The sequence below is a fragment of the Lutra lutra genome, chromosome 1 (assembly GCF_902655055.1).
Source record: "Lutra lutra chromosome 1, mLutLut1.2, whole genome shotgun sequence".
Classification (NCBI taxonomy): Eukaryota; Metazoa; Chordata; class Mammalia; order Carnivora; family Mustelidae; genus Lutra; species Lutra lutra.
Genome location: NC_062278.1, coordinates 168,680,885 through 168,702,094, shown reverse-complemented (window position 1 = coordinate 168,702,094; position 21,210 = coordinate 168,680,885). Strand labels below are relative to the sequence as shown.

General features: G+C 38.8%; 1 protein-coding gene across 5 annotated transcripts in view; it reads right to left on the bottom strand.

The window, feature by feature from the left end:
- The window catches only part of RAF1 (Raf-1 proto-oncogene, serine/threonine kinase), an 85,579-nt gene that overhangs the window by 14,216 nt on the left and 50,153 nt on the right, over positions 1 to 21,210 (bottom strand). For 2 of the 5 annotated variants that reach the window (XM_047744305.1, XM_047744314.1), the window contains 10 exons: positions 15,369 to 15,595; positions 10,882 to 10,994; positions 8,333 to 8,435; positions 7,878 to 8,035; positions 6,239 to 6,337; positions 4,103 to 4,256; positions 3,440 to 3,499; positions 972 to 999; positions 739 to 866; positions 274 to 391 (listed from right to left, as the gene is read on the bottom strand). In XM_047744305.1, coding sequence (XP_047600261.1) covers positions 274 to 391; positions 739 to 866; positions 972 to 999; positions 3,440 to 3,499; positions 4,103 to 4,256; positions 6,239 to 6,337; positions 7,878 to 8,035; positions 8,333 to 8,435; positions 10,882 to 10,994; positions 15,369 to 15,575 — 1,168 coding nt within the window. In that variant the 5' untranslated portion in view covers positions 15,576 to 15,595. Of the gene's footprint in view, positions 1 to 273; positions 392 to 738; positions 867 to 971; positions 1,000 to 3,439; positions 3,500 to 4,102; positions 4,257 to 6,238; positions 6,338 to 7,877; positions 8,036 to 8,332; positions 8,436 to 10,881; positions 10,995 to 15,368; positions 15,596 to 21,210 lie in introns of those variants that run through there. The other 3 variants (XM_047744325.1, XM_047744334.1, XM_047744344.1) reach the window with 3 other exon arrangements.

Sequence of the window (21,210 nt, the reverse complement as noted above, 5' to 3'; positions counted from 1 at the left end):
TCCCCCGTGCAGCCTGTATTTAATCAGTTCCTGAGACTTGACTGGAGGGCTCACTCTTCATCAATTTCTAGGTTCACCTGGAAACCATATCATACCAATCACCGAGTCCAAAAAGAATGCTATGAAAGGTCACTGAGATATTAAGTTCGAGCTTCAGAGGTAATCAGGTATCCCTAAGAGTGCCACTGTGAACCACACAGCACAATGAACTGACGGTATCCCCTTCTTGGCCCTTTCTGGGCCTTGCAGTAAAGAGAATGCCCCCCAACATACCGTGCCACTTGCCCTTATACACCGTTCCAAAGGAGCCTGACCCAATCCGAGTGGAGAGCATCACTTCGCTGGCTTCTATTTCCCAGTAATAGCTTGAATCTCTCTGTCCACGAGGCCTCTGAAACCAGCAGAGATCATTAACACACTCCATGGAATGGTAAATCTATTTAATGAGGGCGTCAGAGAAAAGAACAACCCAAATCCACACATTCCCCTATCTTTTAAAGACAGACACTGTCATTCCAATTTTGATATTTTGAAAAAACAGTATTTTAGTTGTGCCCTGCCTTACAATAAGCCAACAAATTCTTTAACACAAGCATGCCAAAAATGGCAGACATTTATAATAATTTTCATTAATTTTTTTTAATAGAGCCCCCAACCCCCACTAAAAGTATTCCCATTTCTGATTAGTTTTTTCTTAGTAAATCCTAAAATATAGGAGGTACTGTAAGCCATACTCACAATTTTGTTTTTCTCCTGGGTCCCAGATCCTGGTGCCCGCTCTCTCTGTGCTGGCACAGGGGTTTTGGGTTGTGACCAGCCTGTTGGGCTCAGATTGTTAGGGCTGCTGGACAAGGCTGAAGGTGAGGCTTAATAGACAAGACAAACAGAATCCACACATGGATAAGCCAACGGAAGATACACAGCATAAAGAGAAAAAGCCCATTATTATTTGCTAAACTTTGGACAAGTACCTGATTCACTGTGGCTTCGAATTGCATCCTGAAACAGAAAAGGAAAGCTGGTCAATTTCTGCACCAGAAAAGATGTTCTCTGGGGGAAGGAAAAGGGAGAACGAGAATTTGCAGGAACAAAGTAGATTATAAAATCTCTAAAATACAAAAGGCCTAATTATATACTCTAAAAACTTTCCTTTGATTAATTTTACCAAATGTCAGTGGTCAATTATCTCCAAGATTATCATCAATTATTAGAACTGATGTTAGCTTTTTCATATATCACATTCTTTTGGAATGGAAACTACATTCTTTTTCTCAGGAGAAAGCAATGCATATAGCAAAGTGATACTCATGCAGGAACACTAGCAAAGTTACTATCAGCTGAGATCTTTCCAATGATTGAGGATCTTGCTCTACTGAGGCTCAAGCAAAACAAAACAAAACAGAACTTGACGATCAGGTGGCAAGCTCACTCCTACTCTTCTAGGAGTTCAGGGCACACCGACCAGAAGCTGGATTGGATAAGGGGAAGCACCGTAACTGTGTAACTCTACCCAAGCCTAAAATCATGAAATGCTGGAAGGACAATAAATCCCCTAGTCCAAAACCTGTATTTTACATAATGAGAAAACAAATATAAACAAATAGACTTGGCCAGGATCACACAGCCAGTAGGTGGCAGAAATAGAACAAAAACCATCACCATGGATCTCAGCCCTGAGCTCATTTGCCACAAAATGCTCCTGAGACCTTATGGGTAAGCTTTGAAATTATTTACATTCTACTTAGGTAAGAAGTCAAAGGCTACCTTTAGAACTTACTAGAAACTGTTTGGGTAGAATAGTTTAAATCACAAGGCCTTCCATAAGACCTATATTTCCATTTTGTAAATCTTTATTTGGAATATACAAATAGTTATTATATAAAGCCATCTGGCTTCCCTATCTTCAAAAAGGGTATTTTTCTGGGAACCCCAACTCTGTTTTCTTTGTGAAACCACAATAAAGATACTTTTTTCACACGACTATTAATGGAATGTTCCCATTCCATAACATTTTTACAAGATAAAAAGAATCATAAACCAAGCCGCCCCTCCCCCTAACTCTGGCAGCCCCAAGCAATAAAGCCTGGACCTGGGGTTCCCAAATGTGGCCAGTCTTCAGAATCACCTGGAGGTGTGTTTAAGAACAGATTCCTCCTCCCCTCAACTAGGATTGATTAAGCATTTCTGGGAGGAAAGGTGGGAAGCCCAGGAATCTCTGTTTTTAAGTAGACAGGATGACTGCCAGAAAGGCAGAACACTGGCCAAAATTAACCTGAATTTCAACAGAATATTCAGCAGCTATAGCTTTATTATCCAACCAATACACTATTTTTTAATCAAAGCATGGCACAATGTAATTTTACTGAACAGAATTATATACCATGCACTAGGATTTTTTTCTTGTCACAGTAATTTTCTGCCCCACATACATTATATACCTCATATTTTTATTCTGAGCTAATTTCTACAGTTGGACTTATCCTAGAAAGAACTTTTCAATCATCTTGGAATCTCAATATTAAAGAGAATAACAAATAGTTTAAACAAAGAATGTATACTTTAGAAAAGCCGAATCATATGTGATTTTTAAAAAAGAATCAAAATTTGCTCTGCCTCTAAAGCTTAGAGAGAATTAACACAATAGTGCTAGTTATTTTTTAATAAAAATGCAAGAATTTTCACTTTTAATGTCCCCTCTAAGCATTAGGGTGTTTACACAGAAATAAATCATAACAGAAGTCACTAGTTTATCATTTTATTATCAGGACTAATCATGATGGAAGTAACAAAATTCAGAGCTTGCATACACATGACCTCCTCACAATAATCTTGTGCTATTCAAAGTGCCCCCAAAATGGCCAGTTCAGGCCCACATTCAGAAGCCAACATTTTTTTTTTAATCCCTGCCACCTCCGGTAAAAAAGCACACAGAAAATGATTCAAGATCTGAGAGAGGTACGGGTGTACCTGAAGTGGCAGGTGTCCCTGAGGTTTTTCAAGGAGTAATTCATAATGCAGAGAGAATATAGCTGTCATTGATAAGCTTTTAGCAAAAGATTTTCAGGACATATCAATCAAATGGATATATCTGGTTTCTGAATGAGGTATAAATACAACAGTGATGCCCTGGGCACCAACTAAATAAATCTAGTATTAGTCTCTGGTTGGAATTAATTTTTTAAAATACATTTTAATGCCCCTGGCCTCAAAATCTCACTTGAGAGAACTTATTTCACCTGTCCGCAATCCCACATACAATATATATATTTTTTTACTTCTATATACTCTATTGTCAAAAAAGAAAACAGGAAAACAAGTCTGGCAAGAAGTATAAAATTTAACTTAGTGACTGTCTCATTTGATAGGCTATTGTCTGAAGGTCTTAGCAAGCCTGTTAATTTACTTTCAAGAAAGCAAAGGCATGAAGAAGAATACCTACTCTTCCCCTCAAACAAAATCGTCTGGACCACGCCCTGGGAGAAGCATTCAGGCTGTTATTCTAGTCCAAAGCAATGAGAAATAAAGAAGAATAAAGAACAAAGGAAGTATTTTAAGTGTATTCAGTTGTTATTAAAGATGAATAAGAAAGCAAACCAAACAAATAGAACACACCAAAAGCCAAGAAAAGAAAAAGCAGTTTGAAAATGTTAGCTTTAGGTACTTTAACATCTCCCTAAATAACCTGCTTAGTAATTCAATGAAGACTCCCCCTTTATTTCTAAATAAAATCACTTAGTCTCTCTCAGAGTTTATAGCTCTCCATCACTATTATTTTCTTTCCCGCACCAAATGAAACTACTCTTTATATAGCTCATTCACTAGTTCGCTCAGTCCTATTCAAATCTAAAAATGGAAAGAACGAGTTCAAATGTTAACATTTCTTCAAGAAATTTTAGTTCTACACTTGACAGACAAACCAATCGGATTATTCAGCCAGTCTACAGATGCAGTGGTTAAAAAATAAATTCACAAGATCCAGGGTCCTGAGAAAGCACAGCAACATTCTTTATCAGGTTTGAAACCCAAAACTCTCTGACACAACAGTCAACCCCACCCCAACAACCAACTGATCCTCCTCACCACCCACAAGGGGCCCCATTACCTCAATCATCCTGCTGTCCACAGGCAGGGTGGTGCTGACCATGTGGACATTAGGTGTGGACGTGGACCTCTGCCTCTGGGAAAGGGAACCTTCAGAGGAAGGGCTGGAGGAGTTGAATGTGAAGGCATGGGGTGTGGAATATCTGTGCTGGGAACTAGACCAGGAGGAAAAAGAAAACTCCATGAATGACACTCAGACCTCCCCACTGGTAAAGTCTTTCAACTTCTTATTTCATTAAGATACTCAGCGACAAATCCTACTTGTACTAAAACCTTGGACAAAATGTCCCTTTCTCTCAACAGGCACAACTTAAAAAACATCTTCTGTCTAGGTGCTTCTGCACGCCAATTTTTGAAAAGGGAAGAATACATGTACTTGAAATTCACATGAAAACAACAGTACATTTTAAGTTGTCTTCTTTTTAATAAATTACCTCTATAGAATATACAAAATTTTCAGGCCATCTCTAGGGGAGAACAGATTACCATTTGCCAACCATGCCACCACCAACCAAGCGACTTGGCACTTGCCCAGGTTAGAGACTGATTTAGAGAGCTTGAAGGAAGAGCCTTAGATTTAAGACAGACTGAGCATCTCTGCAAAAAGGCCAGCATTTTAGCCACCATGCACCCTCTCCCCACTTAACAAGCTTTCAAAGTCAGTTAATGTGAATTCAGTTTTCAAGATGTCAATGCCAACTGCGAAATAATCCCTGGCATCTTCCAACCAACCCCACCCCCCATCAACCACACTGGGAATGTGCAGTCGGTATAACGTTTTCATTATTTGCTCTATAGATTATCTGGAGTTTTGTTCAAGGAATAAAAGGCTAGATTTTGTGTTTGTTTGTTTTTTTTTAAAGATTTTATTTATTTATTTGACAGAGATCACAGTAGGCAGAGAGAGGGAAGGAAGCAGGCTCCCCGCGGAGCAGAGAGCCCAATGCGGGGCTCGATCCCAGGACTCCGGGATCATGACCTGAGCCGAAAGCAGAGGCCTTAACTCACTGAGCCACCCAGGCGCCCCAAAAGGCTAGTTTTTATAAGAGAAATTGTTGTACTGCCTTGAAAAAAGTACCTTCTCAGATAATCTTTAGGCCCTCAGAACCTTGTCTTCTAGTATGAAATTTTCAGAAGCCTGCACAATTTTGGTCAGACTCGCATTTCAAATTATCAAGAAAAATAAAAGTCATACACAAATGTATACCCAGGTATCATTTCAATACAAATTCCTTGTTCTGAGGTATGCTGCCTTTAAAATTTTCCATGGTAGTTTTTAAAAGGTCATTAGATGTTATTCAATTATATATATATATATATATATATATATATATATATATATATATATATATTCATTAATGTCAGATACTTTGACAAAGATACAGATTTTATTTTAGGTTCCAAATTCATGTCTAACACTGAACAAGACCTGTGAACTCAACAAAGCTCTGACTTTAAAGCTGAAGAACAGAATAAAAACAAGTTATATCTAAATTCACAGGCACATTAGAAAGGATATTTATATTAAAAAGCTTAATTCGAGCGCCCATTCGGCTCAGGTCATGATCCCAGAGTCCTGGGATCAAGTCCCACATCAGGGTCCCTGCTCAGCAGGGAATCTGCTTCTCCCTCTGACCCTTATCCCACTTGTGCTTCCTCTCTCTCTCTCTCAAATAAATAAACAAAATCTTTATAAAAATTTTAAAAAATCTAATTTGACTCTTTTTAAAGATCGCAGTCTATTAAATACCATTGTTTTATAAACGCAAGGCCATAATTAGCATTCCAAAGTTACGAGTTTTATTTTTATTGGATAACTGTATATAGTTTGGAGACCCTTCCCTTGAGGTGCAACTTGCTACCATATTGAGGGAGGCAAATTCTGAAGCTCCTTAAAATGTGATGAGCTATTAAGGGACATGCTATGTAAGAGAAGAAAACTGCAGTCACACTTTCCAGAATATAAAAGCTACAGGACCACACTTTGCTCTAACATCAATATCAAGTCCTCAGAAGTAGTAAAGAGCTTACATAGGGGGAGAAGGGAATATAAAGCAACTCTGGAGGGTCTTTTGTATTCAGGCCCACCCACCCCAATGTAATTTTCCAAAGAAAAGCTGTAAGTAAAAAAGATTACCTAACAGGCATCCGGGAAACAGACTCTCGCATCCGACGCATAGTCAAAGAAGGCAGTGCTGGGACCCCACTATCACCAATAGTAGAATTTGGAAACAATCTACATGAAATCACAAGAAGACTGGTTTAATAGAATTGCAGTAATTTTACAGAGTCAGACTGCCTTGCCTTGCTACTCTTGCTAACAACTACTCAAACTAAACATCTTCTAGTCACATTTTGCTTGACCATTTTAGGCTACCCGAGCAAAAGGACTACCAACCCAAATGACTGGTTTGAATGAGTACAGAATGTGAAGAATACTGACCTGCCAATGAACATATAGACTCTAGTGTGCATTTCTTTTAAATAAATAAATAAATAAATAAATAAATAAAAATACTGGCCCAGTATCCAGTTATATCAAAATAATGCTACGGCACATTATAATCTAAATCACACAGAACTTTTCTGGAAATATTCTGTCTTGGAAACACAAAGATGAAAAGACTGAATATGAAAAATAAACATCATTCAGCACCAAAAATCATAAATAAAAGTGATATTAGCATTAACTGGGCATCATCTTTTTCATGAGATGAACACTTGTGCCCAGCAATTTCACAGGTTAGCTACCACAGTATATCCTCAAAGGAACCCTGCAAGGATGGTAATACCCTTTTTCTTCAGATGAATGGACCTGAGCCTCAGCGGTGGTTACATTTAGTTAATGGTAATGCTGACATTCTCATCTGTGCCTGCTAAACTCCTAGGCTGTGCCACTTGGGCTACACAAGCAAAAGCAATGTGACTACCACGAAAGCAAAAAAAGGTATTCCCATCATGGTTTAATGATAACACTCCCTTTGTTTTTCTCCTACTCCCAAAAAGGGATAAAACTTTTGACTTTTTGTACCCGCCCCCATTAACAGTTCTTAAAAGGCAATTTGGAACATGTACTTTCAGCTTAAACATCACTAAACACGGGGCACCTGGGTGGCTCAGTGGGTTAAGCCTCTGCCTTCGGCTCAGGTCATGATCTCAAGGTCCTCGGATTGAGTCCCGCATTGGGCTCTCTGCTCAGCAGGGAGCCTGCTTCCTTCTCTTTCTCTCTCTCTCTCTCTCTCTGCCAGCCTCTATGCCTACTTGTGATCTCTGTCAAATAAAGTCTTAAAAAAAAATCACTAAACACAAGTATCTTTTGACGTTTTACATTTACATCACTTTAAACTAATGTTTTCTCCAGTCTGAGAGGAAGAAAATAACACCAGCTATGCTTTCTGCCCCTTCTCAATAACAAAGGCTTAGCATATTTAACAGAATAGTCTCTACCAGTAACCTAACAGATGATACTATTGAGAGAGAAAAGCCAAAATTTTTGGTTTTCATATCTTTTTGTTCTTTGCTTTACTGAATCACAGCACATCAATCTCTATTTGGCAGGTAGCAGTCTTATAGCTGCTTGTTTTAGAGACCTATGCCACACTACAACTCTGGCTTCAGAACTGTCATGTTTCTAAAGCAGATTGTTTCCAGATCATAATAATTCATGTAATACGTCTAAAACCCAGACTTGTCATTCAAATATACAATAAGCACCTTCAAAAGAGTTTATGCCTTCCTAACCACTTATATTCTTTGAAATAAGAACAATGCCTTACAAGAGCTGTCTGATATTACTCCAATCCACACACATAGTAGGAACTTTGGTGCTACAGTGCTCATGAAATTTGTAGCCACAAGTCTGACAACGAAATCCATTTAGCAGGAACTTCTGACAGATGTCACAGAACGCAAGCTTCAGAAAGGTCTTCCGTGCCTGGATAAGAACACAGATGTAAATTATGTTGAATTAATGAAAGACAACAAAAAACAAAGTAGGTTCCTTCTTGGTCCCCAGAATGAAGAATCATACTGTTGACACTTGTAAAATTCATGCCTAGAAATTAAAGTATATCTGTGGCTAATTAAACCTAAATTGCCTTACTGTAAACAATCGCATAATGGCAGTTTTGAACAATCCAACAATATATATGTCTAGTACCTCTGAGAAAGTCCTATTATGTCAGCCAAAGTGCCCAACATGCCACAAAAAGAGAAGAACACTGTAACTTACAAAGTTGTGTGTTGTGAGGGGAACGTGATCCAGGAAATCTACTTGAAGTTCTTCTCCAATCAATGAGGCAGCATCAGTATTCCAATCTAAACGTGCCTTTTTACTGAAGGGGATTTTTAAAAACATAATATAAAAGGGAAATGTTTAAACAAGGTTAAGAGCTCAAGGCCAAGAACAATGGCTAAATTTATCTCTTACTACATAAACATAAAGCTTAATCCCATATAACATTAGCTTATTTAATTCATACAACAAACCTATCAAGTATGATTATCCCCATTTTAAAAATGAGAGAATGGGGGCCCTAAGAAAGTTACCTGCTCAAAGCCATACAGTGAGTATAAAGAACTATGTTGGAATCCAGCTCAGCTGGACTCTAAAGCTTGTGCTCTTGCTCTTAGAATAAAGGTTATTATAAAATAACGAACTATACAACGGGGGTCCTGGGTGGCTCAGTTGATTTCATGTCTTGACTCTTGATTTCAGCTCAGGTCACGGTCTCAGGGTTCTGGGATCCAGCTGCATCAGGCTCTGTGCTCAGCCCAGAGTCTGCTTGGGATTCTCTCCTTTCCCTCTCCCTTTCCCTCATCCCCACTCTCTTTCTCTTTAAAAAAAAAAAAAAAAAAAAAAAAGTATTAAAAGAATGAACTATAAGGTCTCATGATAAAGTAAGTATGTAGTAAATTGGACTTTGTAATATTAAAATTCTATAGGAATTCTAAAATCCTAAAATTGGGTATAAATATTGCTGTAACAGCAAAATTTAATCTTTGGTAGCCCACTTCAAGTCAGGCAGATACATAATACAAAGGAATGGTGAATGAAATACACTTTGCTATTAATAACAGGCTCACATCTGTAGAATTGTTTGCAGGGTCTACAAGTTGACAGGGGACTTAACTGTCTTTAAAATTTACTCTGCCACCATTCTTTCTGTGCCTAGATAACACAGAAAAATAGATACAACAAAGTAAAAAGCTTCAAAAAAAAAAAAAAATGAAGCTCCTTTCTCATGTCTTGTGTAGTCAGTTCATCAGGCCCACTTCCTGAATGAAGAATATTCTAAAGTAGGGAGAAAACAACACATATATAACATAATTCCAACTTCTCCCTTTGCCTACCAAAAGCCTATTCCAGACATTTTTCTGGTTATCCAATAGCAAATAATCCATTCTTTTTATAATTCCATACATAAGGACTCCAAAGTCCTATTTCGCCCTAATGAAGAGGGGGCAGCCCTGTGTTCTCATCAGTCTTCAGATGCTATCTGTCAAAGAGAAGTGACAGTAGCTCTAAACCAATGTGGCCTTAGATGAGAGTGGACAAGCCCCTACTGTCCCAGAATTCCTCTAGTCCTTAAGGAGCACTGGTTGCTTAAGACCAACCTGGGGCCTACATCCAGATAAAGCTGACATAGGCTTCAAAGATCTGCACTTCAAAAAAACTGCCTAAGCTGAGAGTAATAGCAAAGTGGAATTCAGGATGGCCCCTCTGAGTTGACTCATTCCCTAGGCTATTCTCTCGAACTGGGAAACTCCTTGAAACAGAAAAGGTGTAAGCTGAAGATCAGTAACAGAACTAGCATTTTCCAAGAAGAAAGATTACTTCCCCCAAATTGGGGGGAGGGGTAAGGATGGTTAATGGATTATTATGGAAGCTATGGGTTATTACTCCTAGCCTTTGATGGGATACCTCTAACTTGTCACCACCATTAGAAATAAGATTAACTATGGATCTTTCTTGAAGCAGAAATTCTTCTGCATCTTTTAGTCCTGTATCTGCCAAACTGCAGGAATTCAGTAAACATTACCTGTATAAAACTGAATGAATGAGGGGCGCCTGGCTATCTCAAGCAGAATAGCATTTAACTCTAAATCTCAGGGTCCTGAGTCTGAGGCCCCACATTGACCACAGAGCTTACTTTAAAAAAAACTTAAAAAAAAAAAAAATGAATGAATTACAAAAGAGTTAATCTCTTGAGGATAAGATTTTTTATAAATAATAATGCAAACACTTTCGGAGTACCCATTCTGTCCACTGCATTCCAGGAAACACAAATTTTTGCTCTCAAGAAACACATCCCTGACACTACTGTCTCCATGTATGGAATACTATCACAACACCTAATATGTATTCTTTTTTCAATGCAATGTTCAAGCAATAATTTCAAGTTTTTAGTATTTTTCTTTTCTTTTTTTTTTTTTAAGATTTTTTTTATTTATTTGACAGACAGAGATCACAAATAGGCAGAGAGGAAGGCAGAGAGAGAAGGAAGGGAAGCAGGCTCCCTGCTGAGCAGAGAGCCCAATGTGGTGCTTGATCTCAGGACCCTGAGATCATGACCTGAGCCGAAGGCAGAGGCTTTATCCCACTGAGCCATCCAGGTGCCCGAGTATTTTACTTTTCTGAGTTATCTATGAACAAGGGCATATAAACACATAATATTCTACAGGAAGCTAGTATACTTTTTTAAAAAATGGGAACTGTTATTATTTGAAACCATCAACTCCTTACCAGTATGAAAAAGGAACTGACTTTTAAGTTCTTACCCTTTATGTTCATGGAGAAGTCTGAACACAGCACAGCACTCCGGCTGTAGGCCCCTCACCTTGAGTGCCTTCATAAGGCAATCGTGCAAGCTCATTCCATTTCGCACATTGACCTATAAACAAAAGACAACTGTTAGAACCAACAAAGGCTGCATATCCCTTAGTGAGCACAGAAATAAATGCACTAGTCTATAAGGATATATGTAGATCTATGGCAGCACTGTTTGTAATGATAAACACACACACACAGGAAATAGCTGCAATGTCCAGCAACAGGTGAGTGCTTGAATAAAGCCTAGATATCTATACATGTCACATTCTGCCGCTACATTATTTATAATGACCTAAAGGGCGGGGTATCCATGATACGTTAATTGTGGGGAAATATTTTTCAGAATAATACAAAGTCAGATTATTCAAAGGGAGGGAAACTCTTATAGGTTTATATATGTTGCATGAGTGTGAAAAGACATACCTGTAGCTATTAACATCAGATGAGTGGCTGAGAGAGAGAAAATGATCTAACTTCCCATTACACAGTTCTAATTTGTAGAACTCACTGAAATGTACATGCCAGCATGAACATCCACCAGAAAGGAAAATAAACCAATCTGATCTATAAGCAAACAAGAGTTTTTCTGGTCAAAATTTGTATTTTAACCTGTTTTCAACAAAATGATTTATCCTCATAAGAAAAATTCCATTTCATATACACTTCACACCTTTAAGGGCCAGCAAGGAGAGGAAATAGAGTTTCTGTCCTTCTACAAGGACAAACACCACAATTTAAATAAATGTGCATACCATTCCAGGTAGCCTTAGTGTATGTCCTTCCACATTCTCCTGTATCCAATCCTCAAAAGAAAAGCAGATACTCAGAGCCCTAATAGAAGTGTGAGTATTCTGAGTGCTAATAATGGCAGCTATATAAAAAGAACTTAAAGAGTTTTGATAAAAGCCCCATACATTTTATTTTTATTTTAATTTTTAGAGAGAGATCTCGTGCACAAGGGGAGGGTTAGGGGAAGAGGGAGAGAATCCCAAGAAGGCTCCACACCCAGCATGGAGCCCAACACAGGGCTCAAGCCCACAGCCCCAAGATCATGACCTAAGCCAAAATCAAGAATCACATGCTCAGGGGCGCCCGGGTGGCTCAGTTGGTTAAGCATCTGCCTTCAGCTCGGGCCATGATTCCAGGGTCCTGGGATCGAGCCCCGCATCGGGCTCCCTGCTCAGCAGAGAGCCTGCTTCTCTCTCTCCCCCTCTCCCTGCTGCTCTGCTTACTTGTGCTCTCTCTCTAGCTCTCTGTCAAATAAAGTCAATTAAAAGTGAAGCAACTGGAGTTAGTATGGCCAATAAAGAGAACAGAATGTAGATTTGCAGGTCTTGTCCATTGCCCACAGTAGAGTTCCTGTGTTCTGTGGAAGTGTGAGAACTGACAGTGGGCAACCCAGTCCCTTCCCAGAGGGAGGTGAGTGTATGCGTGGATCTATTTGAAAAGTCTGAAGTATTTATTTAAAATGTTCCACAGCAAGTTTATTTTAGACTTCTTAAAGCAGTTATAACCTCAAAAAGATCCACTAACTTCTAGCTTTTCAGAAACAAAAAGAAGTCAAAGTAAGATATACTGATCTGGTAAGATGCCAAGAATGAGGACAATGAAGAGTAATACACTAACAGAAATCATTACTTGCATCAAATACTGTGTAATGGGCTCTGAAAAATATAAAGTGTTATCTGTGCTCTATCATTAATCTTCATTAAAAGTTACAGAGTTGGGTGCCTGGGTGGCTCAGGTCACAATCCCAGGGTCCTGGGATTAAGTCCTGCATCGGGCTGGGAGTCTGGTTCTCCCTCTACCCACCCTTCCCCCATTCACACTCTCTAATAAATAAAATATTAAATAAATAAATACACAGACTCTAAGAGCTAGACTGTTCTTTAAATATTCTCTAATGCAGTGGGGTTCCCAAATGTGACTGGCATTAGAATCATCCGAAGAGCTTTTAAAAATATAGGTTCCCAGCCTCCTCACTCCAACACATCTAAGGATTGATTCACTTGATCGTTTTTTTTTTTTTTAATTTTATTTATTTATTTGACAGAGATTACAAGTAGGCGGAGAAGCAATCAGAGAGAGGAGGAAGCAGGCTCCCTGCTGAGCAGAGAGCCCAATGTGGGGCTCGATCCCAGGACCCTGGGATCATGACCTGAGCCGAAGGCAGAGGCTTTAACCCACTGAGCCACCCAGGCGCCCCGATTCACTTGATCTTGAGTGAAGCCCAGGAATCTGTATTTTAACCCATGTCAGGTGAGTCTAATGGTAAATTAATGGTCCTCAGCTATGGTCTAACCACCCATCCAATAAACAGGAAGTGGCAAAGAGACACACATATACAAAATAAATGACAAGAAAAAGGTTCTTTTTCCAACCAACTACCAATTATACCTCTACAATTATTTAAATCATGTATGTATCTTTTCAGTCATTCTCCTCTCTACAACTCCCCATGGATACATGCTGAAATTAGTTAAGTCTGACTAATTTCTGGAACTCACTGAGTGATTATGAGAGTCATTCTGAGTTCCAAGGAGTGAAGAAACCTGGGGATTATTAGAAACTGCTGACTCATCATGTTGGCCAGCAAGTGACTCCTTCTTCCAATGGTCCCTAAAGATGGGTGCCTGCTGAAAGAAGATGGTTCTTCCAAAGAGTGAGAGTCTATCTCTGGTCAAAGAAATAGAAGAAACTAAGTTTCTCTGCTAGAGTCTTTTCATAGGCTGTACAAGAAATCAAGCTTCCAAATCACTTGTTACCAAATACCAGTTGTGCTCAACCGAAAGCTGTCAAGGGCTACATATATGTAGAAAAACCTCAAATAATCATAGCAACTATTTTCTTATAAACTAGTTACTGTATTCAGCATGAGCCTCACTTTATTAAGGTCAGTAAGAGAGGCTCAAAGTATTATGTAATTTGTCTAAATGATACAGCTAACAAAAGGCAATACGGGAATTTAAATTGGGGCCTGGTTATCTTAAAAGTCTACATACTTAATCATTATGCCAAACTAAGTTTCCCAGTCTTCAGGCAATCTGGTATCAGAGAATAGGGAAGACAGGCACATTAACACCCTAAAGCAGTACTATATGGTCTTCAGCTTGCCTTCAGCTGCCCATTACATTCACACTCCCCGTCTGGGCTCTCAATTTAAGACTAGAAAGAAAATTAATGAGCAATAGTAGGTAAAAATCATCTTGCAAATGAAAGCCACTCTTGAAATAGAAGGAGGTTATTACTATTTATTTTGCCAGCCATTAAACTTTTATTTTTAGGAAGAATAACAAAAATAAATTTGCTCAAACTTTAAATACCTTTTGAGTTTTGCCTTCAGTTCAAAATGTACATAAATGTACAATACTATAACTGGGAGGCTCCTGAAGTTCACAAAAGAAGTAAAATGGAATTTATTAGAAAACTGGGGAGAGGAGAGCAGAACTGTCCGAAACAGAAAGTTCTGAACTGGACTTTCTAAAGTTGGAACTTTGTCTCACCTAGGTACACAGAAAAAAACACAATACACTGATTTTACTCAAAGAATGGGGTGGGGGGTGAGAGCACCTAGGTGGCTCAGTCAGTTAAGCAGCTGCCTTCGGCTCAGGTCATGATCCCAGGGTCCTGGAATCTGAGTCCCATGTCGGGCTCCCTGCTCAGCAGAGAGCCTGCTTCTCCCTCTCCCTCCGCCTACCGCTCTGCCTACTTGTGCTCTTCCTCTGTCAAATAAATAAAATTCAAAAAAAAAAAGAAAGAAAAGAAAAAGAATGGGGTGGGAGAGGAGGAGGCATGGAAGTTTTGAACTAAAGGTTTTCCTCAGATGTCCCACCAAGCAAAATTAGCACAACTTCATTTTCCTGTTTTAACCAGGTGGGGTGTTTTTCACCCAGGATAGTAAAAAACTGTTTCGAGCAATAATTTCTTGGAAAATTTGGAATTCTGTGTAAAAACCCGAGTGGCTCTGGCTTTCTAAGCTACCTTCAGCTTTGCCTGGGGCTTACAAAATTTACCAAAATAATTTTTTCTAAGTAATTTTATTTTCTTCTATATACTTGACTATAATGTCCAAAAAATTTAGTGGGCATTTTAATATCCATAATACATACATACATACATAAAATTAGCTGGAAAGGTCTAAAGGAGCTTTTTGAAAGAAAAGCCTTTTCAAGAAACCCCCATAAAAACATACTCTTTGTTTGAATGAAGTAGCAGAAGATATTCCAGGCAAGAGTAGTAATAAAAGGAGGAAAGTAGTGGTTGTGGAAGGAACACAGCAATATAAAGCAATAAAATTTGCAACTGGAAAGCCAATTAATAAAGACACTAAGTGACAGTGAAGATTTTGCCCATCTACAAGGTGAGTAAAATTATTCGAAATGCTTTTTTATAGGCAGATGGGCCACAAAATTTTCTGAAAGGAACATTTACATACCACTGTTCTTTGCTTGTTTGGCAAGAAAACACGGATAGTGTTGCTTGTCTTAGACGAGTCCGTAAGTTTGCCATCATCTGACGCCCGACGCTGAAAGCCAAATGGCTGAACTATTGTAGGCGAGATGCAGCTGGGGCCGTCAAACACTGTGTCTTTGAATCCAAAACCGTTGCTGATCGTCTTCCAGGCCCCCTGTATGTGCTCCATTGATGCAGCTTACACAATACCTGATCAAGATTTAAAAAACAAACTTAATTCTAGAAAAGCAACTAATTCAACAACATAATATATAGAGTAATTAGAAAATAGTAGTATGTGGACTTTCTCTTAAGTCAAACCCTCTGCTTAAATAAATCAGAAAACTTCTATATTAGTGTATTTCCATAAAATATTTCATAGACAACAACAACAACAAAAAAAAAAAACCGAGCAAAATCGGGACTAGAGATCAAAAGATTCGTTATACTACCAGTTAAAAGCCTACCTGGACCATGGGCCCAGGTCTCCTGACTTCTAATATTTTAAAAATTACACTTCTCTTCCTTAGTTATTGTATACTAAGTGCAAGTGACTACCCTTGGGTATCAGTAACATTAAGTACTCTGAAAAGTGAAATTAAAAAAAAAAAAAAAAGAACTGTAAGCTATAATTTTCTGCCTTAAAGGAAGGAAATTAGTATTTCTAAGATGTGTATTAGACACTTGATATATAAATGATACATAAATTAACTCACTTAATGTGTATAAGGATCTCAAAGACTTTAAATCCCATATTCCATCTACCCTTAAACCAATGAGGCACAGAAAAATCACACTACTTGCCCAAAGATACCCAAATAACAGGTAAAAATAACCAGATTCCATAGATGTTTAAATTTAAAGTTCATGAACTTTCCACCTTCCACTGAATATTCACAGTTCAGTTTTGGTACAAAATAAACTTACAAACAGGAGCAAGCAGAGACAGTCACCTAACCAAAAATAACCAAATGTTTTAAGTGGGCAACAAGAAAAGTGCAAAAGAAGTCCACAGATAGTCACACAAGGACGATAAAGTTAGATACTGTGCAGTTAAGACACACCATGCCCTGGCATCGATAGGGAGTCAGCAATCATGCAGAAGTGAGGTTTATCTCCTCCTTTAGAAAACAGTGATGTCAACAAGTAATCCCATCCTTCTCACACCTTCTTCCCTTAGAAACTTACTTCGTCTTATTAGTAGTAATACTTACCATCTACTAGGTGCCTACTATTATGAGGAAGTATATACTACACACATCCCACTCATATTATCCAACCTAATCCTCAGAGAAATATTCTAGGTAGGACTTACATCCCCATTTTACAGAAAATGTAAAGACTGACCTATTCAATTGCACTCTAGGAATTTATCCTACAGAAGTATAAGGCAAGCGTATAAAAAGATTTATGTAGGGGAACCTGGGTGGCTCAATGGGTTAAAGCCTCTGCCTTCAGCTCAGGTCATGATCCCAAGGTCCTGGGATTGAGCCCTGTATTGGGCTCTCCACTCAGCAGGGAGCCTGCTTCCCTCTCTCTCTCTGCCTGCCTCTCTGCCTGCTTGTGATCTCTATCAAATAAATAAGTAAAATCTTAAAAAAAAAAAAAGATATATATCAATGAGCATAGAGAAAAAAGGAGAGAGGGGGGCAAATCAAGAAACTACAGAAAACAAACTGATACTACCAGAGGGGAGGTGGGTAGTGCAATGAGTTAAATAAGTGATGGGGATTAGGAGGGCACTTGTGATGAGCACCGGAAGAATGTATGTCCGTGCTCAATCATTAAATTGTACACCTGAAACTAATATTACACTGTATGCTAACTGAAATTTAAATAAAACTTTAAAAAGAGAAAAGATATATGTACACGCATCTTTGTTATAGCGTTGTTCATATCCTTAAAAACCTGGAGAGACCAAATACCTAATAGAGAACTAAACAAATGTTAATATCTATGTGGTAAATGAAGTACTACGTATGTGCTGATGGAAAAAAGCTATCCAAGACAAAACAAAAAATGAAAAATATAGTTTGAACCTCTTTTATATTAGTCTAGAAAGATAAAAATCTATACTCATAAAGAAGTGAGAAAATCTAGGGGCGCCTGGGTGGCTCAGTGGGTTAAGCCGCTACCTTCGGCTCAGGTCATGATCTCGGAGTCCTGGGATCGAGTCCCGCATCGGGCTCTCTGCTCAGCAGGGAGCCTGCTTCCTCCTGTCTCTCTGCCTGCTTGTGATCTCTCTCTGTCAAATAAATAAATAAAATCTTTAAAAAAAAAAAAAGTGAGAAAATCTAGAATAAAAAAGTAGTAACACTTATTTCAGCAGGATTGTGAAGAATTTTTACTTTCTATATATTATCTATCTACTTTTTGGGTTTCTGTGTTTTACTATTACAACTGTAAATTTCTACAAAGCCTATTGTATTTGTGTAAAAGGGTGAGACAAGACATCACAGCCTTCAAGTGGCAAGCCCATGGCACACTGCCTTCCCCTCTGGCACCTGAGCCGCTTCACACTCCTAATTCTATCCCTTCATTATCATAAGATCACTTTTTTTTTTTTTAAGATTTTATTTATTTATCTGACAGAGAGAGATCACAAGCAGGCAGAGAGGCAGGCAGAGAGAGAGGGGGAAGCAGGCTCCCTGTGGAGCAGAGAGCCCAATGTGGGGCTCGATCCCAGGACCCTGAGATGATGACCTGAGCCGAAGGCAGCGGCTTGACCCACTGAGTCACCCAGGCGCCCCATAAGATCACTTTTTAGGGGCACCCACATCTCCTCTTTTCCCTGGATCTTTTTTCCCAACTAAAAAAGGAAAAGATGAACAAGTTTAGAACCTGATGAGAGAAAAAGAGGAGGAAAGAGGGTTCATCTGAGCATCACACTAGCCTGAAATTTCTCCCTTGATAGAGAAATTTAGAGCAACCAGAGCAATCTTAAAGATGCAACTCAACCTATCTCTCCCCTATTTTAGACTCAAAATATAAGCCAAGCTCCTTCTTTCTGAACAAACATGTCAAGCTTAAAGTCTCAAAACTTTGGAACTTCTTGTTCTTGCACCTGGATGGCTGACACCTTCAGAAACAAACAAGCTGGCCTTTTCACATCATTCAGGCCTTCATTTAAAGATCACTTTAGAGATGCTTTCCCTAGCCACCCCAGCCAAAAGACATTCCTCCCTAACTCCATTAAATAACTCTGCCTTGGGGCATCTGGGTGGCTCAGTCCTTAAGCATTTGCCTTCAGCTCAGGTCATGATCCCAGGGATCAAGCCCTGGGATCAAGCCCCACATCAGGCTCCCTGCCCAGCGGAGCCTGCTTTCCCTCTCCCACTCCCCCTGCTTGTGTTCCTGCTCTCACTGTCAAATAAATATATTTTAAAATAAATAAATAAATAACTCTGCCTTATTTTCTTCATGGCACTTACTACTATGTTAAATTGTTCATATTTTGGGGCGCCTGGTTGGCTCAGTGGGTTAAAGCCTCTGCCTTCAGCTCGGGTCATGATCCCAAGGTCCTGGGATCAAGCCCCACATCGGGCTCTCTGCTCCACAGGGAGCCAGCTTCCTCCTCTCTCTCTCTCTCTCTCTCTCTCTCTGCCTGCCTCTTTGACTACTTATGATCTCTGTCAAATAAGTAAATAAAATCTTAAAAAAAAATTGTTCATATTTTGTTGGTACACATTTAGGTTAGTACCATCCACCCTCCTACTCCACAAAAGCAGGACCCTTGCCAAATCCTGTTCACTACTGTATTCTTAGTCCATAACACAGTACTTAAAACCTGAAGGCCCTCAAGTATTAAATGAATTACGTTAGAAACCAGAATAATGTTGCAAAACATAATTTTTTTTTAAATACTCACAGGATGAGTGGGCAGAGGGAAAGGGAGAGAATCCTCAGGCAGACTCCCAGAGCGAGCGAGCCAGACACAGGGCTTGATTCCCAGGACCCTAAGATCGTGACTTGAGGTGAAATCAAGATCCAGACACTCAACCAACTAAGCCACTCAGGTGCCCCACACCCTGCCTTTTTAAAAGATTGGATTGATTTATAGAGTGTAACTTTTTTAAAAGAACAGACCTGTCAGAACTAATAAATGTTAGTTCACTCTCCATTTAGTAGTACACCTTTAAAAAATATTTACCATTCAGCAAATGACAAACTGCAGTAAATAGCAAACTGTATTTAATTGGGGGGAGGGGTGTAGAGATTGTACTATAAATTATTAACTAAAGAATCCACTTACAAGACTTAAATATGGACTAACTTCAAGAACATACTTATTTTATGATGAATTCTAAGTCTTGAAGGCACTTAGAAAATAACAGTGCTGGTACTTGGTATAGAACATGCTATAATAAATTAAAAGGGACAAAATAAAAGCAAGCCCATTCTCAAGTTTTAGACTATCATTCATTATTTTTATTCTTCTATGTGAGTTTGTTAAGACTATTTACTAGGCTAAGAAGTATGTTAAGTCAGTGTTTCCCAACCTTTTTCACATCACTCATACAAAATGATGAACCAGGGGCACCTGGGTGGCTCCATCGGTTACGTGGTTACTTTTGGCTCAGGTTCTGATCCCAGAGTCCTGGGATCGAGCCCAACATCAGGCTCCCTGCTCAGCGGAGAGCCTACTTCTCCTTCTAGCTGCCACTCTGCCTACTTGTGCGTCCTCGCTCGCGCGCGCGCATGCTCTCTCCCTCTGTCAAATAAATAAATAAATAAATCTTAAAAAAAAAATGAACCATATTTGTAAGGCATGGTGAGGTCAGCAGAAAGGCTAGGAAGACCAAGGGCTCTACCAGCTGCCCCAGGGATGATGAATACACCACTAAGCTGCTCATCACAGGAAGTTCTATTTTAAGGTATTCTTTAATCAGTTTACTAAAGGGCACACATCTGAAAACAAGACAAAGTCAGCTTCTAAAAACCATTCAGCGTCAACATACTTGTCTTAACTAGAGACATTCAAAAACCCCACTGATACTACTCTCAAATATAAATGTAACATAAATGTAAACCTAGCTTCTAATATTTTCATCTTTCTGATCTATTGACCAAATCTTATCTAAAAATATTATACACACTCACAATACATACCTAGAGACATACTAAAACTAGACAGCCCAATGTAGAAATGAAACTCTAAATGTGAAGTCTTTCACAATTCCAAAGAAGAGTTTCAAAACAAGTGCATTCTCTTATGAATGGAGAAATTCACTATTTTGGAATAAATCAATCATTTTAAAAAAGATATATCTTTCTCTATAAAGGATTACTATTCCTAATATACAAAGAACTCCTAAAAATTAATAAAAACATGAACAATGCAACAGAAAGAAACGGAATTAAATTCACAGAACAGAAACACATCTGTGTATGTGTGTTTGTATGTATGTATATATACACACACATATATAGTAGAGAAATGCAAATTTTGAAAAGCAAAATACTATTTTTTTTTTTAAAGATTTCATTTATTCATTTCCAGAGAGAGATCACAAGTAGGCAGAGAGGCGGTGGGGCGGGGGTGGGCAGACTCCCCGCTGAGCAGAGAGCCCAATGCAGGACTCGATCCCAGGACCCTGAGATCATGACCTGAGCTGAAGGCAGAGGCTTAACCCACTGAGCCACCCAGGTGCCCCATAAAATACTATTTTTAACATCAGATTTATAAAATTTAAGACTGAAAAGGAAAATATCAATCATAGGCATTTGAGAAAACCTACCTCTCCTACTTGCTGGTAAGAATGTAAACTGCAATAATCTACTAGTGTCTCTTAGCTATTTAAATATTTGAATTTTGATACAATTTG